Below are 27,600 nucleotides of genomic sequence, written 5' to 3'. Positions count from 1 at the left end.
GGTTTTCTTTTTTTCTTTTTTTTTTAAGATTTTATTTATTTATTTGACAGAGGGAGACAAAACAACAGCAAGAGAGGGAACACGCAAGGGGAGTGGGAAAGGGAGAAGCAGGCTTCCCACCGAGCAGACAGCCCGATGCGGGGCTCGATCCCAGGACTCTGGGAGCATGACCTGAGCTGAAGGCAGCCGCTCAACAACTGAACCACCAGGCGCCGCAGTTTAGTGGTTTTCAAGTACGTTTTGTGTTATCACAAATTGCCTGCCTTTTAAAATTTATATTTGAAAGTAGAATCTGAAGTAGGTGCTTCCTTTCCCACCTGTTGGTCTGGTGAAGCCCTGTGAGGTGAACCTCCTTTCCTGCTGACTTCAGAGTGGGGGGGCCTCGGGGGACTGGCACGGCCGGACGCGGGGCACTAGTGCAGCCGGCCAGGCGCCCTGAAAACTATACTTTTAAAAACTTTTTTTAAAGATTTTATTTTATTTGAGAAAAAAACCTTTTTTTTTTCCTTTTTTAAAAGAAAGATCCTTATAGGGACACCTGACCTAGAACTTAACTCTTTCTTTCTTTCTTTCTTTTTAAGATTTCATTTATTTATTTGAAGATTTATTTATTTGTTTGTTTGACAGAGATCACAAGTAGGCAGAGAGGCAGGGGGAGAGAGAGGAGGAAGCAGGCTCCCTGCTGAGCAAAGAGCCTGACACGGGGCTTGATCCCAGGACCCTGGGATCATGACCTGAGCCCAAGGCAGAGGCTTTGACCCACTGAGCCACCCAGGCGCCCCTCATTTATTTATTTGAGAGAGAACATGAGAGGGGAGAAGATCAGAGGGAGAAGCAGACTCCCTGTGTAGCTGGGAGCCTAATGCGGGACTCAATCCCAGGGCTTTAGGATCATGACCTGAGCCGGAGGCAGTTGCTTAACCAAGTGAGCCGCCCAGGCGCCCCTTAAGACCCTTTCTACTCGTTATTCCTTACATTCCCCTCTGCCATCTGACTCTTCACCAAAAGCCCATGTTTCAAGACATCACGCCCATTTTAGAAGTTCTCAGTCGTTTCAGAGCGGGGCTCATCTTGTCCCTGAGCTTCAGCTCTTGCAAGAGAGTTGGGCCTTGCGAGCATCTGCAGCCGTGCCCGAGGGGGTCACTCCCTTCTGAAGCTCTGATTCCTCATTTGCTCTTGCTTCTCCCCCTCCCTCCCTAGCTGCCCCTTCCAGTATCCTTTGCTGCTGGTTCCTCGTCTGGAGGGCTACCCCCTCTGTCCTTAGACTTCTGTCATCTGTCTCGTCCCTTGAGTGCTCCAACCAGCCTGACCGGTACTCCAGGCCCTTGTATCCCGCGGCCCATTCGCCATCTCTGCTGGGTCTCTGCTGGGCATCTCACACGTGACCGAAGCCAAACTCCTGCACCCCAACCCCTCCCAAAACCCAAGCTTCCTGTAGTCTTTGCCACCTCTGTGGAAAGCGTCCTTCAATTCGGAAGCATATTAGACTCTTTCTTTCACAGATCTTGTCTGTCTTTGAACCTACCCTCGAACCTTCAGAAGAGATCTCCAACCCAGCTGCTTCCCGCCACCTTCCTGTGCTGCTCCCAGCTCCCAGTATCCTCTGGTTCATGGCAGTAGCCTCTTAACTGGTGCTTTCTCTTATGTTCCCCAGTTACTAGTAGCAGCATTAGAGCTGCTTTTTTTTTTTTCTTTTTTCTTTTCTTTTATTTATTTATTTTTATTAAACATTGATTTGTGAGGTTTTCTCCAAATAGTGAGTAGCTAGCATGGGCCTTTAAAATAGTAACTCGGACCGCATCATTCCTGCTTTCCGTCTTCCTGAGTGTTCATGCCCGCGTCTCAGCAGTGGCTTGGAGGCCCTCTGTTACACGTTCTAGCCATCCGTCTGACCCTCGCTCATGCCCCTGCCCCGCTTACCCACCACAGCCACACTGGGCACCGGGCTGGTCCTCCGCACACCCACTGCTGCTCCCCCTCCCCGACTTTGTGCTTGCCCTTTGCTGGGGCATGTTATGTTCTCCCGTTGCTGCCTCGCTTCCCCTCCCCCACACTACCTGGAACACTCCCCGCTGCTGAGAAACTGCTCTATTTTCTCCAAGGTGCTTGCAGTGACTTGTTATTTCCTAGAGATTTCTTCATTAGAATCTAAGCACATACGAGGGCAGAAACCTGTTTCTGTTCTTTGCTGTATCCTCAGGGCTTGGAACCAGAATATAGTAGACATCTAATAATTTTCCTAATGCTTTTACACACATGACCCTTGAACGCCCCCATGCAGTCAGAATTCCACATACAACTTTTGACTTCTTAAAAACTCGGCTACTAACAGCCTCAGGTTGACCAGGAGCCTTATAGACAAAGTAAATGGTTAACACAAATTTTGTATGTTGCATGTGTCACATACTGCACTCTTACAGTAATGTAAAGCTGCAGAAGATGTTATTAAGAAAATCGGGCGCCTGGGCGACTCAGTGGGTTAAAGCCTCTGCCTTCGGCTCAGGTCATGATCCCAGGGTCCTGGGATCGAGCCCCACATCGGGCTCTCTGCTCTGCGGGGAGCCTGCTTCCCTCCTCTCTCTCTGCCTGCCTCTCTGCCTACTTGTGATTTCTGTCTGTCAAATAAATAAATAAAATCTTTTAAAAAAAAAACCATAAGAAAGAGAAAATAAATGTATAGTGCTGTACTGTGTTTATTTTAAAAAACTGGACAAAGAAGTGGACCCACAGAGTTCAAAACCAAGTTGTTAAGGGTCAGTTGTACTGGGACATCAGAACAGAGAGAGATTTGTAGTTAATGCCATTTAAAGAGTGGCCAGTACTCCTTTCTTGAAATTTTTTTCTGCCTATTTTGGGATAAATTCCAGGTTATTTTTGCTCGTAAATAGTTAGTGGCCGCTTAGCTCAGACACTATCAGCCAAGTCAAGACCAAGGTGGTGTTTCTCTGTGAGCGGTCTGGTCCTGGCCAGAGAGACTGGGCCCTGGTTTCTGTTGGGAGCGGGACCTCCGTGGGCATCGGGAAGCCTTTCGGCCTTGCTCGCCACCCAGTGTCCTCAGCTTCTATTCGCCGCGGTCTGTTCCAGCGTGGGCTGTGGCAGTGTTTGAAACTCCATCTCCAGCTTCAGTGTGGACGCGTCCTTTTGGTGGGCGCGCTTGCCGGAGAGCCATGCCGCCAGCAGCCGCCACACTCGGCGGGCAGTTAGTAGGATCTGTGTTCATTTTGAGCTAGAAATTTTTTTTTAAGATTTTATTTATTTGAGAGAGAGAACACGAGCTGGAAGAGGGGCAGAGAGAGAGAGAGAAGCGGACTCCCCACTGAACACGAGAAGGGGCTTGATCCGAGATCACGACCTGAGCCGAAGGCAGACACTTAACCGATTGAGCCACCCAGGCCCCCCCTTGAGCTAGAAGTGTATAAGCTGCTCCCAACTTTCCAACAGTTTCACTAGAACTGGTTTTACAGCAAAATTCATTTGTGAATGTAAGTCACGTTTTTTGCCTTAATGACAGCCGCTGTTACCTGAGCAAGTGGGGAGTGTGGAGCTGCTGCTGAGGTGAATGTGGCCCTGCACGGCGCGCTCGTCCAGTGAAATTCAGTCGTGTGCTCTGATGGCCGGGCTGACACCTGAGTATTGAAGTTCCAGCACAGTAGTGTCAGTTGACTGAGACGAAAGGTGATGAGTTTGCTCCGATTTGGGTAGATCATTAATCCTCAGTTTAGTTGAAACTCTGTGTAAATTAGAGTGATCTCAGGCTCTGTTGCATGAACTGGGCTGAAGTGCGCTGATTTATTGGCAAACTTTTCCTAATTCTCAGGGAAAAAAATTAGGGCACTAGGTATAATTTCCTCAGCTTAAAATTTTGGCGTCTGCCCTTTACCCTAACGGATGATGGAGTGGACGAGTAAGCAACTGAGAGCAGTCGCTCTGCGACGGGAGCTGACGTCAGGACAAGCTGCTGGGCTTCGTCCGGGTTTTCTGCTTTTGATCTCTGAGCGGGGGTTGTGGTTGGGTAAGTGTCTGCTCTTGGTTTCAGCTCAGATCATGAGGTCAGGGTCATGGGAATGAGCCCCGAGTTGAGCCCTGTGCTCAGCAGGGAGTCTGCTTTGGACCCCCTCTCTCTCGTCCCTCCCGCCACTTGTACACGTGCACATGCTTTCTAAAATAAAGGAAGATTTTTAAAAAATGAATGTTTTGTATTTTTGTTTGGTATCATTAAAGGTATGACCAGGTGTACATTTCTAGAAGTACTTCAAGATAATGTATCATTTGTGTTGTTTGTGGCTGAAAAAAATAAGGGAAATTGGCCTTTGGGGTAGGAAGAGATCCTGAGGCAGCAGTGCTGGGTTCTCCTTACTCTGCCACGGCCAGTGGTGTGGCCGGGGCGTGGGACCTCTCCGCCTCTCTGGTGTCCGAGCCGCCTGCAAATCGGAGGAGTTGTACTGGGATCTTAAAGCCCCTTTAGCTCTGAAGTTCTGTGTGTTTGCACTTTCTTATCCTGGAGCTCTTTTTTAGTTTGATTTACAATAAAACATGATCCATAATGAGGCTGTGCCACGGACCTCCCTGTTCTCATTCCATGGCCAGCAAAATGTAACCTGTCGCACCCTTACTTCCACAGGTTCTTACAAATTACAGGCATCCCTCACTGCCGAAGTCATGGAGTTCCCAATTTCAGCTAATTAAAATTCAGATGGTGAAGGATATCTCTGTTTTAGCAAATACCGTTTCTCAATTTCTCTTGCTGTTGTAAAGGCAAACATTTCATGACGGGCAGTGTTTTGCTATTTGAGTGTCAGTCCCTGAAACACCTTGATGGTTAGTTTCACATTAACAGCGAAAGACAAAGCTGTTGTGGACAAAACTGAACTTAGATACTTTTTCTTAAGCTCTCGGAACAGAAGAGAGAACAGTAGTTCTCGCACAGTTAACATACCGTTACCAAAGCATGTCAGTTGGGCAGATTGCTGGACTGTACCTAAGTCCCAGCATAACAAGGTGCAAAACGAACCTTCCTGGTGGCTGCGAGGGAATACTTGGAGCGTTTTCTATTCACCGGGCTCTGAGCACAGCGCAGGCGACATGCAGGCAGTGAGCTCCCTGCCCACGGAGTCGGGGTGCTGGAGGCCTCAGCACGGCACTGGATGGCTTGGGGCGCCAAGTGGTCTTTAAAGAGTGGAAACTTTAGTTACTAAATTACCTCCCCTCCCCCAAAAGGCTTTATTCTACACAGAGAGGTATGGGGTTCGGCCCTTGGCTGCCCCCCGCGCCTGTGGGCTCCTCTCTCTTTCTTCCTCTTGGCACTGTTGTGTGTCCCCACCCGTTCCTCAGTGAACTCTAGGGGGCGCTTGTTCTTGGAGACCTCGAGCGGCCCGGCCCCGTGGCACGCCTTGGATCATGTCCACGCGGACTCGGGGTGCCCGGTGGGGCGCCCGCGGTGGCTGAGGCTCGGCTGCTCCTGGCCTTCCGTCCTCGCCGCCCCAGCGGAGCACCCCCCCACCCTCAAGGCCGCGGGCGGGCGGGGTCGGCTGCTGCTCCTCCGGGGCTCCCAGCACCGAAGCCGTCATGCCTTGGAGCTTTCTCAAGGGTCCGGGTAGTGGGGGCATCTGTGTACTTACCTCCCGGTTCTGTTTTCCACATTTTGTCTCTGTCAGGAGAGAACGTTGGAATTACTCTCTGAGCTACCTGAAGAGAGCGACTCAATGCACCTGGGTCAGGCGGTCTGTGGGCATGAAGTGGTTGGGAGAATCCAAGAACATGGTGGTGAATGGCAGGAGGAGTGGAGGCAAGTTGTCTAATGACCACCAGCAGAGTCCGTCGAAGTCGCAGCACCCGGGCAAGGAGGCTACGAAGGCCGGCAGACACGCGGTTGAGCGGCGGCCAAGCAGATGTATGTACACAGCTCAGCCGCCTCCTTTTCACGGTCGCCTGGGCGGGCATTCCCGGCAGCGTGGGATGTGTGTGCTGACTTTCCCGGGCCCTTGTCCGTGGTCTCACAGTTCAAGTGCGTGTTTGTACCCTTTCAGAGTTAAAACGGTTCTTAGCACCTGATGTGCGTACCTCTCGGGTAACGCTTAATACGGTCGCTGTAGTTACGCTCTTAGATCCCTGACCCAAGTTCTGTTTTGTAGAATGTGTACCTAAGTGCTCAGTCCATTCTGTAAAAAAAATATTCAAGTGCTGCCACTGGATTTCCTGCGAGTTCAAACTGTATTTTTTACATCTGATGTAAGTATGTCTTTCTTTGAAAGCTTAGCAATATGTCATCAAGTCCGCTGTGCAGGGGAAGTGGACTTTAGGGCACTGTCCCAAACTGTCGCCGTTGTTTCCATTTATACGGGCTGAACAGTCATTTATCCTGACACGGGAGCACGGGTGATGACGAGCGGCTTCTGTACCTTGCTACCTCCTAGCTTACTGCCGAGAGTTCTGAGAGCAGGGGAGTGCCCCAGCATAAGTGTGCACCTAAGTAGGCAGCTGGCTGAAGATATCCGAGGGGGTACAGCCATGGTGAGGAGGACAGCTTCCTCCGTTCCGGCTGCTCCCGAGGCTACGTTAGCCGCCTTCTGGGAGAGCCTAGTTTGCGTTGCCGCGGGCCTGTCCGGAGGCGAGCTGGGTTGGCCGGGGACCTGAAGCAGGTTCGGATACATCGCACCGGCTCTGACGGTGCCCTCCCTGCTGTCCGGACACTCACGCACTTCACTGGGCCTGGGCCGCCCCCAGTGCTTCCGTCGCAGTGCAGGTCACTGCGGCTGTGAAAACGAGGCAGAAAGCCCCGCTTGGGATAGGAATTAGAGGGAGAGCCCCAAACTGAATACATGGACACCTGCTCACCCCGGAGCACGTGATGGGAACCTGAAGGAAGTGAGAGGTGTCGTGGCCCTGGCTAGTGGTATTGCCTCTGGTCAGTGGATGAGGCAACTTTTTTGGGTTACTTTTCTTTGTTTTGCTTTTTCAAATGGCTGTTGGCCTCATTAGTTTCATTGTTGGCTGTACACAATGACACAGAGAATGATCGTTACATATGCTGCACTCTGCCAAGTGCAGACCGGTTCTGAGGACGGGCTGGGAAACCTCAGCGAGTGTGGAGATGGACAGCGTCATGCTGAATGTGACTGCACAAGAGTGGTACAACGTGAGAGCCTAGAGTGAAGCAGAACGGGGTTGTGCTCCATCCTCAGTAGCTACAGCGACTTCACCTGACAGCAGAACTGCAAGGTACGTGACGCAGCAGCAGACAAAACTGAAGGGAGAAATAGAGAATTCAGCAGTAATATGACTTCAGCTTTCACTAATGAATTGAACAACCAGGCCAAAGACCAACGGGGAAGGAAGACTGAAACAGTACCCTCCACGAGTTCTTCCCGACAGACAGCTGTGTCACGGACCACACGGTGAGCAGAGCACCCGTCCTTCGGTGCACATGGAATGTTCTTCAGAGTCGGCCGTAGGTTGGGCCATGCAACAAGCCTCACTAAATGTTGGAGGATTGGAACCATACAGTGTATGTTCTCTGATTACAGTGGAGTAAAGTTAGAAACAAATAACAGAAATTTGAGAAAATTACAACAATTTGGGAAATTAAACAACACACTCCTAAATAACCAATGAATTAAAGGGGAAATCCAAGAGAAATGAGAAAGTACTTCAAGATGATTGAAAACGAAGATACAACATACTAAAACTTACAGGATGCAGCTAAGGCAGTGTCTAGAAGGAAATTTATAGTTGTGAACACCTGTATTAAAAAAGAAGAAAGATCACTCTTCATCGGTAACCTAACTACTTACTTAAAACAGCAGAAAAAGGAGAGAATACTAAACCCAAAGCAAGCAGGAGGAAGGGGATAATAGAGTAGAAATTTACAAAGTAGGGAAATAGACAGCAGAAAATCAGCAAAGCTAAAAGTTGAGTCTTTGAAAAGAGAAGAGGATCACCAAAATGAGCAAACCTTTACCCAAGACTAACCAAGAAAAAGAGAAGACTCGAGAAAGAAAGCGGTGACATTACTACTGGCTCACAGGAATAAAAAAAGGTTACAACTCAATATTCTGAACACCTGGATACCAACACATGAGATAACTTAGATGAAATGAACATAGAAAGTAATAAACTACCAATACTGATTGAAGAAGAAATACAAAATCTGAATAAACCTGTAGCAAGTAAAGAGGTTGAATCCTTAATTTGTTAAAAAAAACAATACTAAGAAAATGGTGGGCCTGGATGGCTCTGTTGGTGAATACTGGCAGATATTTAAAGAAGAATTAACCCCAGTTCTTCACACACTGATCCTAAATACAGAAGGGAAGTGAGCACTTCCTCATTCAATGAGACCACTATTATTCTACTGCCAAGACCAAAGATATCACAAGAAAAAATACCAGAAAAACAACAGACCAATTGATTTCTAATAAATGTGGGTACAAAATCCTCACTAAAATAGTAACAAACCGGGACGCCTGGGTGGCTCAGTTGGTTAAGCAGCTGCCTTCAGCTCAGGTCATGATCCCAGCGTCCTGGGATCGAGTCCCACATCGGGCTCCTTGCTCAGCAGGGAGCCTGCTTCTCCCTCTGCCTCTGCCTGCCATTCTGTCTGCCTGTGCTCGCTCTCTCCCCCTCTCTCTGATAAATAAATTAAAAAATCTTTAAAAAAAAAAAATAAATAAAATAAAATAGTAACAAACCAAATCCAGCAAGAAGTGGGAAGGGTTCTATAGCACAAGCAAGTGGGAATTATCCCAGGAATGCAAAGTTGACTTAATATCTGAAAATTAATGTAATACTACCATATCAGTAATATGAAGGACAAAAACCATATGATCATTCCAGTAGATGCAGAAAAAGCATTTGACAGAATTCAGCAACACCCTTCCAGGGTAAAAACACTCGACAAACCAGGGATAGAATAAGTAATTCTTCAACCCGGTAAAGAATGTCTACAAAAACCCACAGCTGATGTCCTGTTTAATGGTGAAAGATTAAATGCTTTTCCCCTTAAGGTCAGGGCTAAGACAAGAGTATCTGTTCTCGTCACTTCTGTTCAGCATTGTGCTAGAGGTTCTAACCACAGCACTTAGGCAAGAAAATTAAAAGGCATCCAGATTGGAAAGGAAGAAGTAAAATAATCTGTTTGCAGATGACATGACTGTGTGTATAAAAAATTCTAAGGAATCCACTTAAAACTATTGGAACTGATAAATGAGTTTAGCAGGATAGAATCAGGATGCAGACAATAAAAGTATAAAATTTATATTCTGAAAACTACAAGTCATTGTTGAAATTTAAAAAGATCTAACTAAATGGAAAGACATCCCATGTTCATTGATTAGAAAACTTGGTATTGTTACGATGGCAGTACTCCAGATTGAACACAGTCCCTGTCAAAATCTCAGTTGGCTCCTTTGCAGAGAAATTGGCAAGCCAATCCTGAAATCCTTGTGGAAATTCAGGGGACCCAGAGTAGCCAGAACATCTTGAAAAAGAACAAAGATGGCACACCTGCACTTCTCATTTTCAAAACTTCCTGCAGAACTGCAGTGTTACTATATTGGTATGTGGTTAGACACATATCCATGGAATAGAATCCAGAATCTGGAAATAAACCCTCACATTTACAATCAGTTGATTTTCAACAAGCATACCAAGAAAAACTGGGTATCTACATGCAAAAGGAGGAAGCTGGACCCGACTTCACACTGTGTGTGAGAAATTAATCAAAATGCACCAAAGACCTGAAGTATAAAATTCCTAGAGAACATAAGCACATATTTTCATGACTTCAGATTAGGCAGTGGTTTTTTAGGACACTAAAAGCACAAGGAACAAAAGGAAAAATAAAGATAAATGGAAATGCATTAAAGTTACGGGCTTTTGTGCTCTAAGGGAGAACCTCAAGACCATGAGAAGACACTCACAGGATGGGAGGGAAAGAAATTTTCTTTTCATATCCTGTGTCTGATAAAGGACTGGCATTTAGAATATGCAAAGAACTCGTACAAGTCAGCAGGAAAAGACAAACTCCAATTCAGAATGAGCAAGGGAATCTGCATAGATATTTCTCCAAAGATACACAAATGGCCAGTAGGTGAAAAGATGCTTGAAATCATTAGTCATCCGAGAAATGCAAATCAAAACCACAAGATACCTCTTCACAGCTGCCAGAATGTGTCAAACTAAAAGGACAGATAGTAGCGGATGTTGGTGATGATGTGGAGAATTTAGGAACCGTCATACACTGCTGGTGGAATGTAAAATTGTGCAGCCACTTAGGAAAAGTCTGGCAGTTTCTCAGAAGGTTAAACACGGAGTTACCATATGACCTAGCGCTTCCACTCCTAGGTGTGTGCCTGAGAGAATGGAAAATATAGGTCTACACAGAGACTTTTACATGAATGTTCATAGGAGCATTATTCATAACAGCCTGAAAGTAGCAGCAGCCCAGTGTCCGTCAGCTGATGAATGAACTAACAAAAGACGATCCGTCCACACAATGGAAAATTATTTGGCCTATAATAAGGAGCAAAGTACTGCTGTGTGGTACCACATGGATGAACCCTAAAAACGTTATGCTAATTGAAAGAAGTCAATCACAGAAGACCTCATATTGGATGATTTCATCGATAGGCAATTTGCAGACCAGGCAAATCTGTAGAGACAGAGAGTAGATCAGTGGTTGCCGGGGCTGAGGGGAGGGAAAGTCAAGTGACTGCCGCTCGAGGGTATGGGGTTTGTTTTGGGAATAATGAAAATGTAGTAGAATTTACTGTGGTGACGGCTGCACAGTTCTGTGAATACATTAAAAACCATTACACTGGGTGGGATTGTGGACATTGGGGAGGGTATGTGATCTGGTGAGTGCTGTGAAGTGTGTAAGCCTGGTGATTCACAGACCTGTACCCCTGGGGATAAAAATATATGTTTATAAAAAATAAAAAATTTAAAAAAAAAAAAAAAAAAAAAAAAAAAAAAACCATTACACTGTGTGCTTTAAATGGGTGAATCCTATGGTATGTGAGTTACATTTCAATAAAGTAGAAAATACACCAACTTGGATACCTTTTAAATACCTACATGCAAATGGTTTGATTCCAAAACATACACCTGCCTTTCCATAGGGGCTTCCGTATGTTTCGTGTTCAATTTGTTTTTTTGAGAGAGTGAAGAAGAGGTTACCTCTCACTGGGTCCTTCATTCTTCCATGCCTTACTTGTGAGAGGCTTAGAGCTACGCTGAAGAGACCGTCCCTGACCTACAGAGCCAACGCCAGTCAGCACTGATGAACTTCACCCAGCCGAGGGTGGCCTTCCCGTTCCCGGTCTGCGCTGTTTCTTCCGCCCGAGGCCCCACTTAGTTCCGGTAGTTATCTGGGGCACTTCCCGGCTGGTATCCATCCGTTCACAGTCTGTTTCAAGTAGGTCGGAATCGGCCTGCTCCCCTCGCTCCTGCCACCGAACTCCTTCAGTCGCAGGCGAGCTGCCTAACCGTGGGCCTCCGCCGTCGCCAAGTGGGGATCGTTCTCCACTACCGCCCCAAAGCGGGAAGGTGAAGTAGTGTCCTCCGGACTCCTTTTGCCCCTGGGGAGCCCGTCCTGTGCTCTTCCCGGGTCCTCGCCCCTCCCCCCAGCCGCAGTGGCCTTGACGCGGTCTCGCTGTGGTGGTGGGCATCCGCTCCTCCCTGTTCCTGTCTCCCGGGAAGGGCCCACGTGGCATGTGAGCCCAAGGTGCTCTCACCTGGTCAGACCCTGTTCTGGGGAAACCTGACCCTGTCATCTCCTAACGACAGGACTCTCTGTGATTTCCCGTGTTTGGTTCCCTGTTTATGCAAAAGGTACTCAGTCCTCAATTAAACAGATTGAAACAAGTGGTTTCAATTCTTAGTTGCTGGCTTGAGAGGGCAGTGAAGCTAAAGGTTTTACGGGTAAATAGAAGTCGTTGTCCATTTGAGTTAACTTTTCTTTCTCTCCTTTTCATAGGTAATGGTAATTCGGGATTTGAAGGGCAGAGCCGATATGTACCGTCTTCGGGAATGTCTGCCAAGGAGCTCTGTGAGAATGACGACCTGGCGACCAGCTTGGTTCTTGATCCTTATTTAGGTTTTCAAACACACAAAATGAATACTAGGTAATTGTGAGTCTTTATCCTGAAGTGGAGCAGATGATGATGTCGAATTTAAGAAAAGAGATGCTAATTTTACTTCTAGTCAGAATTTAAAATGACATTAAAGGAGATTTTCTATATGTGAGCCAAGAAAAGCAACAAAAGCTTCTAAGGGTCTTGTCAGTTTTAATTCCGTGTTCTTATTTTATCTCAGGCTGTTTCTATTAAAATATAAAGCCGGAGGAGCATCTCATATTCTGTTTTACATGTTAATGATAATTATCTCAGCTGAAAGAAAAATCTTGTGAAACCTTGAAAAATGTGATTTTTTTTTTCTGCTCAAAGTAGGTTACATCAGGGTTTTTTCCCCCCATGATTTTATCATAAACTTTTCTTCTTTTAAATAATTGCAACTGTATATAGGAAATTTTGCCATCATGCTTAATCTTTGAGGTTCAGCTAATCATTGTAGAAGTGAATATTTTTAAATACATGCTTCTGTTCAGGAAGCAGATGAGAGATGCGTAAGTGCTTTATTGAGTATCACATGCCCTGTGTATGAGGTGTTTGAGGAGATGTAACAGTGAAATCTGTTATATTGTCTTAAACATCATCTTTCCCCCAAAAAAGACCATTAGAAAATTTCATAACTGCCACCACACACGAAGTTCGAACTTCACAACTGTTCTTTACCTCTTGACTTGAGTTGGCAAAGGGTTCTCAAGGCTGGTGCAAGAGTGTTAACAGCAGGGACTGGACGTCAGGCCGGTTCTCGGCCCTGAGCCCTCCCGTCCTCCTCACACTTGCGCTGATCTTTGTAGCTCAAGGGCCAGTGACAGCCGTAGAGGGACCTGATCACCAAGTGACTAGTCGCTGCTAGTGGGGTGAGGGAGGAGCTGGTGAGTAGAGGTGACGAGAGGAAGTCTTGCGCCATTTTCCGTTTCAGCTCTGTTCCTTGCTCGAATTTAAAACAAGAGACCATATGATTCATTTATCAATTACATCCTAAATCAAGAAAGAAGTAATTCAGATAAAAATGAGCCTTTGGTATTTTCTTTTTTTCCTTTTTTCTTTTTTTTTTTTTTTTAAGATTTTATGTGAGAGAGAGAGGGAATGAACAGGGGGAGAGGGAGAGGCAGACGCTCCGCTGAGCAGAGAGCCTGACGTGGGGCTCAGCCCCAGGACCCCAGGATCATGACCTGAGCTGAAGGCAGATGCTTCACCGACTGAGCCCCCCAGAGGCCCCCGAGCCTTTGGTGTTTCCCCGTGATTTCCCTTCATCTTTCCTTTCCTTGCTAAAATGAAGTGACAAGTTGCCGTGGATTGAAGACTTACTGAAACAGCCCCAGCCGTCAGAGGGGCAGAGACCTAGATTTTCTCAGTAAGCAGGTGGATGGCTGTTGTCTAGAAAGTCAGCAGGACCGGATACCCTAGATCCAGTTAGAATCCGATTTGGATTGTTTTGAGTCCATTTCCCTTCTTTCCCCAGTGAGGCCGGCGCCCGTTCTCCTAGAAGGGCCTGATAATACTTCAGAAACGGGACTCACTTTCACATAGAAGTCTGAGAGATACTCTGGGTATGACTGCAAAGGCCCATAATTATGACCCAGAGTCATCCAGAACGAGAAGAAAGAATGAACATGACATTCATCATGCCTTGTATACTGAAACACGGGAACACGTAAGCTGTCTTAGAAAGCATCGCACCAGAATTCAGTTACTTTCTTGGTGGAGGACAGATTTCCTGTGTATTCACTTCCTCTCCCAAGCCATTTGTTCCAAAGATGAGCTTCTGCAATAGGAGATGATTCCGATTTTTAAGTAAAAGTCCTCCTTGACGACTGCTTCCCACACTTAGTTTACACGTGAGTCACTTGGGGAGTCTTGTGCAGGCGCAGTTTCTGATTCAGGAGCTGTGGGCTGGGGCCTGAGGCGCTCCGCTTGTAACCAGCTTCCACCTGTGCTTGGAATAGCAAGGTCCTAGGCCATCTGACCTACTGAGCTTTGTCATGGTGTCATCAGTGTTAAAAAGTTCCTTATCGGTAGTTTCCTATGCTCACGTAAAAACGTGTGGTCTGGGGCACCTGGGTGGCATAGTGAGTTGAGTGTCCGACTCTTGGTTTCAGCTCAGGCTGTGATCTCGGGGTCGTGGGATTGAGCCCCGCTTCGGTCTCCGCACTCAGCCAGGAGTCAGCTTGAGACTCTCTCCCTCTCCGGTTGCTTCTCCCTCTCTCTCTGCCAGCCTCTCTGCCTACTTGTGCTCTCTCTCTGTCTGTCAAATAAGTAAATAAAATCTTAAAAAAATTCCCTAGCTGGCTCCCTTATGAATGTTTATGTTTTAATCTTGATAGATCCCTACATTTATGGACAAGTAAGTCACGGTTATACCATGATTATTTAGAAATGGTATAAATAAAGTGGTAATTCCAATTTATTAGGAAATATTTAGATTTAGTTGACTTCTGTTAATTATGAACATGAAATTCTTCCTTTCAACCAGAGAGCAGAGTTGCTAGTCATGCCTCTGATTTTTTTTTTTTTTTTTTATTTGTCTCTGATTTTTTAAAAAGCGTATGGAGAGGGACACCTGAGTGGCTCAGTGGGTTAAGCATCTGCCTTCGGCTCAGGTCACAATCCCGGGTCCTGGGATCAAGTCCCACATCAGGCTCCTCTGCTTATGCTCTGTCTCTGTCTCTCTCTCTCACTCTGAAAAATTAATAAAGAAATAAAATCTTAAAAAAAAAAAAAGGCACATGGAGAGGTGATAGTTTAAAGCAGGGGTGAATGCCTTGCTAATACCTTGTTGTAGGCGGCATGACCTGGAGGTTCCCATCTCCTGGGGAGTGGGGCACGCTGGGCAAGAAACAACACAATGAAGGAATGGGGAGAACCTTGCCAGGAATTCTGGAACTTTTCTCTATTTTCTAATCCAGTTTATACTTCGGCCTGTCTTACCCTTTGACTGCTGTGACCATCTAATTTTGTTTATTTATGAATTTGGCTTTAATATCCATTGTGGGGTGAGAATTTATAAATCACTTTAAATGTGACTTTAAAATCAAGTGCTTGATTAGAAAACATAAAGACATTCTTAGGCGTTCTAACTTAATGTGATCGAGGGAGAGAGGCTGTCGCGTGGGAAGGAGAATTTGGGCATCTTGGCCTTTGTCACTGTGCTGAGTCTGCCCACAGCTTCCCAGAGCTCTTGGGTGTCACAGTGTGGTTAGGACTTGTGGGATGGCGACTATTGAAAGTCTGTTTAGAAGTTATAAGAACAACTTATACAAATAGTTTTTATCATTGTTGTTTGTTTTTGCATTTATATAGCGCCTTTCCTTCGAGGAGCTCAAGGCATTTTTCAAAATCTGACAGTTTTCCTCACAACAACCCTGTGAGGTAGGTAGAGCGCATTATGAACAGTAAGAAGATACCAACTAACCTGTGTCAGTCCGTGCCGCGTTCCTTTGTGTTAAGTAATTGGAGGTGTCCGCATAAACACGATTTTTAGAGCATTTTGTAAACCGTTTAAAAGAGTCTGATGTTAGTAATAGCTGCATTTAAAAAACCACTTGTACTCCACAACAGGGTAATTTTAAGAGAAAGCATTCATCAAAAGATCAGGAGTCAGCCCCTGGGATTAGCTGAGCACTGAGTGCAGGACTCAGCCAGGTATGTCTGGTGGTCGTTTCCTTTCAGGTCCAGAAGGAATGAGGAGCTGTGGTTCTAGCATGATTCCTCAGCGTCTGCCAACTGTCCGTGTGCGGTCGAACTTTCTTCAAAGGGGAAATGTGTTCGCAGTGTTGCCTCACGGTCTTCTTATTTCGTATCTTAAATATTTGAGCATTTGTCTCTCTTCTCCCTCCTTCCCTTGCCTTCTTCTCTGTCCCCCCCCCCCCCCGTCAGCTCTTGGGTGTACATGCTAACGGAAGGGCGCGGTAGTGCAGCTAACACACACCTGCCGCTTCCCTTCATTGCCACAGTGGTCCCTTGGGTTTGGAAACAGAAAAACCAAATAGCAAGAAAGCCTGGGAAGTCAGTCTCTGGAAAGAGTGGGGAACAGGTGTGTGGGAGTGTGAATTCATGTTTCTTTCTGCCCTTTTTAATAATAAATGAATTAAGTGACATATTTTTGTATTTCTTATACCAGCCGTTGATCAGACATGTGGGAAGAGAAAAACATTTGGTTCATTTCAAGTTGTAAAGTCTGTGTTAAGAGAGGGAAGAGGGACATACTGATGTGGAAATGCCAGCGACCTGTCTCTTGTCTGCCCTACGATGCCATTCGCCACCCCCCAGACACCGAATTCAAAAGTAGATATTTGAGTCCAGTCTCGGTCTCTGGCTGGGCTCTGCTGTGCTCAGTGGCGAACGCGGGTCAGATCCTCTTCTGATCATGAGACAGCAGAGGGCCCTCAGCGTCCGCGTCAGAGTGGGACCGGGCACATGGCCTTGGTAGTAATGGTCCCTCCGTTAACAGTCCTCATGAGGCCCTGTCCCCTCACGGATGGAACGAGCTTTGTTTCGCCTAAGCTAAATATTCTTCCAGCTCCAAGAACCGTGGTGTGAGGGTCGTTTTGTACACTTTGCGTGGTAGGTTTAGAACGATTGTGGTTAAGGTGAGGACAAAGGGTATTTTTCTCCTCAGGAATAGAAAAAATAGTTCACTTTTCCCTAGGGTTTTCAGTGCCTTTTGCTCTGGCCCTATTAGTTGTAACAGTTACGTGACCCCGTAATCTATCTCCCCGCTTATCTGTTGTGACGGGCTTTGACTTGAACCGCCATCCAGGGGGTTTTGATGCGCCCCTATAGGGTCATCGAAAACCTGTCCGTCCCCTTCTGTCTGCACCTGGAACCGTCTCTTCCTCCTTTGCCTCACTGTCATTTCACGCCTGGGGCAGCCAGCTGCGACAGTGCGTTTGGACAGGAAATGCCATCTAAAGTGAAATGGGGGTCCTCACCAGTGGGTAGCAGCAGGGGACAGTTGCAGGGGTTTTGTTTGTGCTCGAAGCAGTCGAAGTGGGGAACGCAGAAAGGAAGTGGGCGCGGGAGACCCCAGACATACTGCCCCCGGACCGACGGCCGGTTGTCTCGGGTCGGTTTCAGCGCGTGGGTTACTTGGCATCGTGAGCAAAGAGGAAGCGGACCCAAGGCGAGCCGGCAGGTGTTCTCCGAGACGGGGGGCGGGTGTCCCGCGGCAGAGCGCGCACAGAACGCCTGTCGGGAGGAGCCGGCCTCCGTTTCTCCGTTTCAGGGCTGTAGCTTACATCTGACGCGTTCTTAGGAGCTTTAGGTGGATGTCGCCCTGACTTGGGCTTGCTTTCTAAGGCATCGAGTCGTCAGGTCAGTTTAAAGCGTGAAACATGGGGAGACGGCTCGGTTCCCCGCCGCCGACATCGCAGGTGACTGCTCGCATCTGCTCTAAGTGAACGATTGCTTTTCTGCTTCCTTCTCAAAACGTGGGTCCTCTCTTTCCCGCCATTTCATAGTCTGGCGTGCTCGAGGAGCTGTGCCGGAGCCGACAGCTGCCGGGGCGTTTTGTGTGTCCTTTCTCTGCAGGGAGCTTCCCAGTGCAGCGCTGGGGCGAGGAGGCTTCAGGTCTTCTAAGAAAGCCAGTCTCAACGAGGTCTCTTCTGGTGGCTGCGAGTGAGTGGTTTAATATTCTGTCGGTGTGGTAGTGTGGATGTTCCCACAACTCTGCAGGGGATTTTGTAGATCCTTTTAGCAGTGTTCCCCGAAACCCTTTCCCGACAGCCTAGAGACCTTCTGAATTGTTTAAAGGACTTGCACTCGTCTGCCTGTGAGAGCTGGTGTGCTGATTGATTGAAATGGAAAATCATACAGGGCATTGTCCCCATGGTCGTATGATCTCTCCGGGATGCGCCTGGAGTCTCAGTTCCGCTCACTAGCTGTGGGAGGCTTACTGACACCTGAGGCTGTGCTTGTTGGTTCCCGGCGAGGGTCAGCTTGCATTTCTAGAGTGGAGATCCTCTAGGGGTCCTGTCCAGTAAACAGCACTCCCCCCACTCGGGGGCTCACGTCTACCCTTTTCCTTGATCTAGCACTTTGCCTCAGTGTTGCTGGCCAAGCAGAATCCCTCAGCCCCTATTCAACTCTTTGAATTCACCCGCGTTAAGATCCTCTGCTTCAACTTCCCTCACTCTGCCGCCACCACTCTCCTCACTGCTCAGTCACTGTCACCGCCAGAAGCCCTTCCCAAACAGACCTTACCCTTGGTTACAGTCGCCACACTTAGAAGCGCTGTCAGCTGTGGTTTGTACCCTGTTCCCTTGCAGTAGCGGAGCTGTGCCCCTGCTTAGCGGCTGGGTGCAGGTGTGTGTCTCTTAGTCCCAGAGGGGTTTTCCATTCAAGAGCAGCGGTCGTGTCTTCTCTTCTATTTTTTTCCACACCAGCTGTGTACGCAGCACCTAGTAAAGAATGCTTGGTGAGGTGCTGTGGCTTGAAATCTCGCTGACATGTGATGAGGGCCTGTGTGATGGCTTACCTGGAAAAAAGTTCTGCTTGGATTCTCCCCATGCTGGAGTTAGTGCCAGATCTTACTTCCACATTCGTGCGCACAGCGTTCACAAGACGTGCAGTTTTAATTGTTGGAGTAAGATGCATAGTTCAAATACATTTTCTTCTCCACCACTAATACTTTCTTCTTAACAGTTTTTTTGAATATCGGTCTAGCTCCTATTTTATTGTTGGACATTCCAAAAACAAAAAAACTTTATTTGGGAAAATAAATCAAAGGAAATTGACACGAGAAGAAATTTTGAAATTAAGATGCAAGTACACGTTTTACTGAGAGAACACAGCTTTAGAATAAGGGGCTTTACAGAATCTTTCTCGGGCCATGATGGTGCAGTATTCTGAAGGCATGGCTGGTTTTACGTAGAGGCCCTTCAGGATTCTACCCCAGCAGTTTTTCCCTTTGAGATCACCAGTCCAGCAGTATCCCCGCTAGAGTTGTGCTTTTTGCAAAATTCTCCTTCGCTCTTTGAATGCACTTATCAAAGCTTGATTTCACGTGGGTGTTAGAATGTTAAGACATGTTTTGGGAGCTCCTGGGATACTAGTTGGTTTGGGATTTTCTAACTGTGCACATGGAGAATGTTGTTGATGGCGTGGCGTGGTTTGCTTCATTCCTCTGAAGCTCATTGCCTTGACTCTGCTGGTTTGGTTCTGCATGTTTTAAAAAAATCTTATCATTCTAACTCTCAGACGCATTCTGTTCTAGATATTTTGTACCATCCAAAGTAGCTGGCTCGCATGAGCCCAAATCAGATGGCTTTCATCTGAGTCCTCTGGTCATTTCTCAGTTAAATGAGGTAACAGTAAATAAAAATATTAACATACAGTTTGAAGAAAGAGAAGTTCTAGTTCCTAGTGAGCACTATTACTTGAGCAGTAGTTATCAGGATTATCGATTATTGTCTTTTTTAAGTCTGGCTGTTTTTAGGTTATTATTTCTTATCTCAGGAGCTCACAGCAGTGTCCCAGGGATGATGACAGATAACTAAAGTGAATGTTTTGATTTTGTTCAGATTTCGGCCTATTAAGGGAAGGCAAGAGGAACTAAAGGAAGTCATTGAACGTTTTAAGAAAGATGAACACTTGGAGAAAGCCTTCAAATGTTTGACTTCAGGCGAATGGGCACGGCATTATTTTCTCAACAAGAACAAAATGCAGGAGAAATTATTCAAGGAACATGTAGGTTTATTGAAAAGATTAATGTTGTTTTTCTGTTTGGATAAAAGGAAACTGAAGCTTAAATTTTAGTGAATACTGAAACAGAGTTTGTTACTTAATTATCTTAAATGTTTTACATTGTTGGTGATGGTTTGCTTTTATAACTGAGCAAGTCTAATAGGATAAACAATTTGATACAAAGTTAATACCTTTTTTTTTTCTGTTTTAGGTATTTATTTACTTGCGAATGTTTGCAACTGACAGTGGATTTGAAATATTACCTTGTAATAGATACTCATCCGAACAAAATGGAGCCAAAATAGTTGCAACAAAAGAGTGGTAACTATTATACTAGTATAAACCCATAGCTTCGTTTTAATTAAAGGGCTCTCTTCAGTAACTGCGGAAGTGCCGAGAAACTTCTAGGAAGGAGTGAAGCCAGAGCTCACCGTACAGAAGTCAGGGCAGTGCCAGGGCCTTGGCCCAGTGACCTGGGTCAGGACAACAAAATTAGAAATTTCACTTGAACCAGACCCTGTCCCTAAGCCACCGTACTGCTTGTCTTCCTTTTACTGAGCCTGAGTGCAGCTCGGCGATGAGGCTACCGAAAGCCTGTAGGCACCAGGGCTGGAGCCCCTGGCTTCAAGAGTCCATCTCCTGCTGGCCTAGAGGAAGGTGGGGTGTGAAGTCTTAATGATCCTAGGACTTTCACAGATGGGAATGTTCTGCTGCATTGCCTGCCTCAATGTCCACACAGACATATGTGCCCGTGTAAGTCAGGTGGTGAAGTTGAGCCCAGGTAGGAGGGAGGAAAGTCATTTAGGAGAGAGAGAGTATGGGATTATGTGTTTCCTCTGATGCCTATTCTTATGTTATCTCCCAGGACAAGGAACGTGTTGCCCCTCTCATAAGCTGCCTTCAATCCCTTCATTATTTTTTATAGCAAAAAGGTTAGAATCAGGTACCCGAGAATGGGATGGCCAAAGAGCAGCACGCCCAGGCCTCTGGATAGGCGTGTGCACGTGAGCGTACGTGGGAGCATCTCGAGCCCGGTCCCCTGCTCCGCAGGCTCCCTGTGTTGTAGGCGGATGTTGAGCTTTGAGGTCTTGTCTTCTAGAACTGCGCCGTCCAGTGCAGTGGGCACCAGCCACTTGTGGCTCAGTGTGAGCTGTCTCTGTGCTTTATGTGCCAGATGTTACATTAAACTGTAGTTCTCATTAATATTTCTTCTATTGATGACCTGCTGGAATAGGATTGGGGGTATATTAGACTAAAATACACAAAAAGTAATTCCACCTGGTCTTTCTTTTCTTTTTTTTTTTTTTAAGATTTTAGTTATTTAGTTGACAGATCACAAGCAGGCAGAGAGGCAGGCAGAGAGAGAGGGGAAGCAGGCTCCCTGCTGAGCAGAGAGCCCGATGCGGGGCTCGATCCCAGGACCCTGGGATCATGACCTGAGCCGAAGGCAGAGGCTTAACCACTGAGCCACCCAGGCACCCTGGTCTTTCCTTTCTTAACGTGGCTGCTAGAACGCAGAGGAGTCCGTGTTCGGCTCCTGTCATATTTCTCTTGGATGGTGCTGCTCTAGAGGGTGGCATTCCAGTCCTGGGTCCCCGAGGCGTTTCCTCCTGCTTGTCTCTGTCTCCCTCATCCACTGTCAGCAGGCTGTGTTCAGGGCCACGGGTACCGGAGTCCTTCCCGCCTACAGAACACGACAGTGCGTGCTGCAGGGGACGCAGACAGGGGGGTGGCGCAGCTTCCGGCCTGGAGTGCCTCCCAGGCTCTCAGAGCAACCAAGCAGCTGCACAGGCAGCCGGGGCACAAGGCAAGAGAGGGCGGCAGGGGTGGGCGAGGACGGAGCCTGGTGGAGGTCCCAGGGGCTCAGCTGGTAGACACACAACTAGGCATTCTCAATTTCTACTGTTGATTGGACAGGCTTATTTTATTAAAAAGAAGCCTTGTTATTTATAATTACTAGTAATTTTTAACATGACATATTTTAAATAGGAAACGAAATGACAAAATAGAATTACTGGTGGGTTGTATTGCCGAACTTTCAGAAATTGAGGAGAACATGCTACTTAGACATGGAGAGAACGACTTCAGTGTCATGTATTCCACAAGGAAAAACTGTGCTCAGCTCTGGCTTGGCCCCGCCGCCTTTATAAACCATGGTAAGCTGTGCTTGTCGGGCGGGTGCGAGTGGCGGGCAGGACTGCTAAGACTTGGCATGGCCTCGTCAGACCGCCTAAAACCTCGTCTCCCTGCAGAGGAGGTGGGCGATGGGACATCTTTATCTTTCCCCACCAGCTTAGTAAATAAATAATGATGTGGTTGAACTTGAGACATAAACTTCTATCGAAAGTTGTAAAATTATGTGGAAAGCTTATTTCAGATTTCTGTAATTGTTCGTGTTTCAGATCTTATCTACAGTTAATTGACTTTATCTTTTGGACATTTTTCAGATTGCAGACCTAACTGCAAGGTAAGCAGAGACCTTTTTTATTTCCTGTGTTTTGTTTCTGCCTCACCTATGAGTTTCTTAATGAGCCGTTTGTATTTCAGTTTGTGTCAACCGGGCGAGATACGGCGTGTGTGAAGGCCCTGAGAGACATTGAGCCTGGAGAAGAGATTTCTTGTTATTACGGAGACGGGTTTTTTGGAGAAAATAATGAGTTCTGCGAGTGTTACACTTGCGAAAGGTAGCGTATCAAGTAAGGCGGTTGTGGGCACGAGCTGATGTTACTTCCTCCATGCACGGTGGTCTTCTGTGTTCCGTAGCCTGGCACAGCGCGCATGCGCAGCCAAAGATGCAGAGCTCTTCAGGGACGTTGGCACTTCAGCCTGTGAAATGTTATTACCAGCTGCTGCTGCTTCTGAGTAGCCCAGGATGCCAGTGTGCCTAAAGAGAGAATGGGAAATAACACACGTGTGCGCGCGCGCGCACACACACACACACACACACACAGTGCAGAGTGGGTTTGCCCAAAAAATGGCAGGTGACATTCACCACTGATAATTTGGTAAAAAGCCTGAAGTTGTCTTGGGTATTACCAAACTGTGGCTTCTGGAATTTTTATGGTTTGTTTGTTTTAATTTTTTTATCCGCGTGTATCTAACACATCACAGTACGTCAGTTTCAGGTGTGCAGCGTAGTGATTCGACCTGTGTTCACGTTCTGCTGTGCTCACCACGGGAATTTTTATGTTTTGATGTCCATGCTTTTCATAATTCCTGAGTTCTGTCTCTTCCTTAATAAGGAACCTCTTGTGACCCATCAGGATTCTAGAGTGCATGTAGAAATCCCCCAGATCGGACGTGGTGGGTCTGCTGGTTCCCACTCACTCATTGCACTGGCTTCTGTATGGAAGAGCTCCCAGAGGTGACCTCACGGGCTTGTCTGGCTTAGTGCTGCGGGAAGTACTGTCACAAGACAGTGCACATTGGCACAGGCCACACAGCGGAGCAAACCTGGATTTCTTGGGTCCGTTTTTCTTACCTTGTGCTGTGCTAGGTGCTTTACGAACCCTGACTCGTTCGGCCTTCACGGCCATCCTGAGAGAGAGTACCAGTGACAAGTCCACATGGCAAGGACAAAAACGGGAGTGTCTGAACCCCGGGCAGCCAAACTTAGAGCCCTCAGCCTGTACAGTTCATACTGCTTTTGCTGCTTCTCCCGCTAGAAGCACCCAGCCTGCAGCCAGCCAGCAGCCAGCCAGCCTGCAGAGAGCGAGGGAAGCCCCGGAGGCCTCCCTCCCCTCTTTCCAGGTAGCTTGAGGTATCGCCCTGTGTCCCGAGAGAGCAGAAGCCTAGAGCCCTGGTGCTTCCCCGGCCGTTTCTCTCCCGTCACCGTGGTCCTTGCCACAAGGAATGGCAGAAAACCTGTGCCGCTGAGTTTTTGCCCCCTCCCTTTTTTGGGGGGGGTGGGGAGTGGGTGTAAAAAATGTATTTTCTACATAAATAGTGGTTTGAACGTTGGTTAAATCTTAGAGCAGCTCACAAAAAGCTCTAGTCCACGGAGTGGTTTAATTATACTTGAATAATGCCTCACGACGTGCCTGAGCCGAGTGCCGTCTGCCGGAGCTAAGACACTGGCCATACTTCGTCAGCTGTGAGAGCTTGAGCAGCTTAGGTGCTTTCTGTGCCTCACTTACGCCATCTGTAAAGTGGGGATAACACTAGAAGCGAGCTCACGGGGTCACTGTGAGGGTTAAATTTGTTATTTCCCATGAAGAACACAAAACAGCACAGTCAGTTCTCAGATGTTAGCTGTCAGGTTACTTTATGGCTTCTGGTCATTTGCCCATTGGAATGGAAGCTCTATGGAGGCAGAGATTTCTCAGCCTTTTCACTCGCTGCTGTATCCCCAGCCTCTGGAACAGTGCCTGGCACTAACTAGTGGGTTCTTGATAAATATTCAGTCACTGAATGAATGAACGCAGCAAGTGGCGTGCCGAATCAGCTTTCGGAGACGGCTGGGGGAAATGTAACCGTGTACTCGGGATTCCGAACCCGGCCTAAAGCTGCTCTCTTCCTGGAATCGTGTGTGTCCTGCTCCTCAGGCACTTCTGTGCTCTGCGAGCCTCGGTTTTTCACTGGCCAGGTGGGGGTAAGCCCACCTCCCCCACAGGGTTAGTGTGAGGAGTAAGCAGACACATGAGCAGATCCGTTCACGGTGGAAAGGCTCACTCCCGGCAGGAGCCAAGGCTCTTTTCACACTGTTTGAGCACATCGATTCAAAGGTTGATCGCAAATATTCTTGAAAGTCTTAGGAACACCCAAGAGGGTGAGAGGATTCGGACTCACCCAGTTACTAGTCAGCGGTTACCTGAGTAGTTGACTTAGGTAAGGTCTGGTACATGCTGGGTGGACAGGCCTAGTGCGATGCCAGCTGTGAGGGCAGCAGTGACAGGGACATGCACACGTGCGCTCTGCCGGGGGCTGCAGGATGAGAGAGGCGGGCGAGCGGAAGGCTTACGATGGCTCCGAGCTCATCAGTAAGCGTCCAGGATGCATTTGATGCTCCTTTCTGGCTGTCACCATCCTGATGATCGCTGTTGGGAATGGAATGGGTTCCTGAGTAAGTGCTGTGGATTTTACTGCAGAAAATGTGAGAAATAAATTCTAACGAGGGACCAAAAAATATGAAGGATTAGATTATTTTTTAAGTTTATATCGGAATATGTCTGATGATAGCCAAGAAACAATTTCTAAAGTAGAGTTAGAGGAGATTTGCATTAGTGGGTATCAAAAGTAGCCAGGAAACTGTTGTGATCAACGCTGGATGCTGTTGGCCCAGAAGTGGACAGGTGGATAAAAGGACACGAACAGAGAGGCCTGAAACAGAGGTGAATGTGTGTGAGATCTGATAGCCCACACGGGGAGGTGATTTGTCTGATGAATGATGTTAGTATCATTCGTTCTGCATCTGGAAGAAGACCAAGCTGAGTTCAAGATGGGTTAAAGATTAAAATTTTAAAATACAATACAAAATTGTTAGAAAAAAATAGGAGAATAGCTCTCTAATCTTGGTGTAGTAGAGATGTTTTGAAAGAAGTAAGGTAAAAAAACAGTGAATACAAAAATGTTTCAAATGTCAAAAATAACATCAAAGACAACTGATGATGAAACGAAGGGAAAACAGTACGCAGATGGTAAAACGTTAATAATCCGAATAACAGAAAGCTCCTGGAAGCTCCAAAGACAGACTCTAGAAGAGAAAGGTAAGGAGGGTGCCGCACGGAAAATCATGGCCATAAACAAGGCAGTTAGAACAGTAATCAGGTGTTCGTTGTCGCTGTCCATTTGGCGAAACGTGAGAGAGAGAGTCTGTCGTGGCGGTGAGGGTGCGGAGGAACAGGCACTCACCCCCTGTTAGTAGGGCCGTGCGTTGTCTGACAGCATCGTTCAGAGTAAGTGCGCCTTCTGCCTGGGGTCGGTCCCCCATGGACGAGTCTCTCCTGTGGAAATAGCCCTCGCTAGTCAGGAGTTGGTTTGCAAGCAGTACAAGGACAGTGTTCACGGTGGCAGACAAAGACAAACATCTGCACGTTTCACTGACCACCGATGTGGAATGATTGACCACATCATGGAGTGTTTGTTCATTCAGTGTGAAAAATACAGTTTCCAAAACCCGTGTGCAGTTTAGATGTGTTCGTCCGTCGCATGACGATAAAGCGGATTGTGGAGTGTTACCATACATTTTGGTTGTGTTTTTGGTTTTGTTTGCTTAAAAAGGACTAACCGCATAGACGGGTGCGTGGACCGTGGCAGAGGAGCAGGGGATGACACACGGGCGGGCGGTTAGCGCTGGTGCCGCGGCTCCGGGCGTGCAGGCGGCTGACTGGCCTCTTGGGCTTCCTGGCTTAGATCTGGGATTGTTCTGCTTGTTGCACAAGCTGGAGCACGTCTCCCTTGCATACATTAGAAAGAGAAAAGCAGGGAAGTAGAGAAGCAGAGGAATAGTAGAGTTTTACTTAAAACAAAAAAAACCTCTAATTTCCAGAAAAAATAATTCCACCATGATTATTTGTATTTAAGCATAATTTAAGTATGGCCCATTTTTCGAGACATGAACCAGAAATATTGTAGGTTATGGGGGAAAGATCTGGAATATCTCAAAATACTGTATTCCTCTCTTGATCCCTGTAAGATAAAATCGCCTTTGACATTTCTGCATTTTCTCTGCACACGTTTTTGTGTGGAGTAGAGTGGGAACTGCTTGTCTGTCTGGGTCGCAATTACCTGGATGTTTTACCATGACTTTCTTTTCTTTTAGATTTTATTTATTTATTTGACAGGCAGAGATCACAAGTAAGCAGAGAGGCAGGCAGAGAGAGAGGAAGGGAAGCAGGCTCCCTGCTGAGCAGAGAGCCGGATTGGACTCGATCCCAGGACCCTGAGATCATGACCTGAGCTGAAGGCAGACGCTTTAACCCACCGAGCTACCCAGGTGCCCCTACTGTGGCTCTTTTTACTTTTTTTTTTTTTTTTAAGATTTTATTTATTTATTTGACAAGCAGAGATCACAGGTAGGCAGAGAGGCAGAAAGAGAGAGAGAGGAGGAAGCAGGCTCCCTGCTAAGCAGAGTGCCTGATGCGGGACTCGATCCCAGAACCCTGGGATCATGACCCAAGCCGAAGGCAGAGACTTTAACCCACTGAGCCAGGCACCCCCCTCCACCATGACTTCTAACACACTTCCCAAGATCAGAACTGAGGCAGCCACACAGTAAGTTTGTTGTGATTTTTTTTTTTTTTTAAGATTTTTTTATTTGAGAGAGAAGCGCACATACGAGCTTGGGAGGGGCAGAGGCCAAGGGGGAAGCAGGCTCCCCACTGAGCAGGGAGCCCGATGCGAGACTCTATCGTAGGACCCTGAGATCGTGACCTGGGCAGAAAGCAGACGCTTAGCCAGCTGAGCCACCCAGGCTCCCAGTTTGTTGTGATTTTTTTTTGCAGAAATGGTAATAAAAGTGGAATACCAGATCTGTTCTGGAAACGTATAGAAAGCAAGAATGCTCACCCTACTTATCAGAGATGGTTTTGGTGATGGGTTTAGATGTGTGCCCCCTAAGCTATAAGAGGTAAGGTGGTAGGAAGGGGAATTGAACGTTTTGTTATCCCTTAGCTGAAAGTGGAGCACTGTGGTCACTTTGGGGAGGAGTTGCTGTGTCTTCAGCCACATCCTCAAAGGAGGGAACCACATGCGGAGGCCGGGCCTGCCCCCAGACTAGAGGGCGCCCTCAGCCTTACTGTGTGTGACAAGCTGAAGACAGAAGCAAGTCAGTGAAGGCAATTTTGACCAAAGG

General features: G+C 47.1%; 1 protein-coding gene across 11 annotated transcripts in view; it reads left to right on the top strand.

The window, feature by feature from the left end:
- Positions 1 to 27,600, top strand: part of KMT5B (lysine methyltransferase 5B) — a 52,710-nt gene that overhangs the window by 13,143 nt on the left and 11,967 nt on the right. For 5 of the 11 annotated variants that reach the window (XM_004759555.3, XM_045065994.1, XM_045066000.1 and 2 more), the window contains 8 exons: positions 5,655 to 5,890; positions 11,975 to 12,122; positions 15,426 to 15,494; positions 19,646 to 19,811; positions 20,020 to 20,129; positions 21,798 to 21,964; positions 22,256 to 22,275; positions 22,356 to 22,492. In XM_004759555.3, the coding sequence (XP_004759612.1) occupies positions 5,731 to 5,890; positions 11,975 to 12,122; positions 15,426 to 15,494; positions 19,646 to 19,811; positions 20,020 to 20,129; positions 21,798 to 21,964; positions 22,256 to 22,275; positions 22,356 to 22,492 (977 nt within the window). In that variant the 5' untranslated portion in view covers positions 5,655 to 5,730. Of the gene's footprint in view, positions 1 to 112; positions 234 to 5,654; positions 5,891 to 11,117; positions 12,123 to 15,425; positions 15,495 to 19,645; positions 19,812 to 20,019; positions 20,130 to 21,797; positions 21,965 to 22,255; positions 22,276 to 22,355; positions 22,493 to 27,600 lie in introns of those variants that run through there. The other 6 variants (XM_004759556.3, XM_013059941.2, XM_045066010.1 and 3 more) reach the window with 6 other exon arrangements.

This window comes from Mustela putorius, unplaced genomic scaffold (genome assembly GCF_011764305.1).
Source record: "Mustela putorius furo isolate JIRA1106 unplaced genomic scaffold, ASM1176430v1.1 tig00000127_pilon_pilon_pilon, whole genome shotgun sequence".
Taxonomy (NCBI): domain Eukaryota; kingdom Metazoa; phylum Chordata; class Mammalia; order Carnivora; family Mustelidae; genus Mustela; species Mustela putorius.
This window is presented reverse-complemented; position numbering and strand designations above follow the sequence as displayed.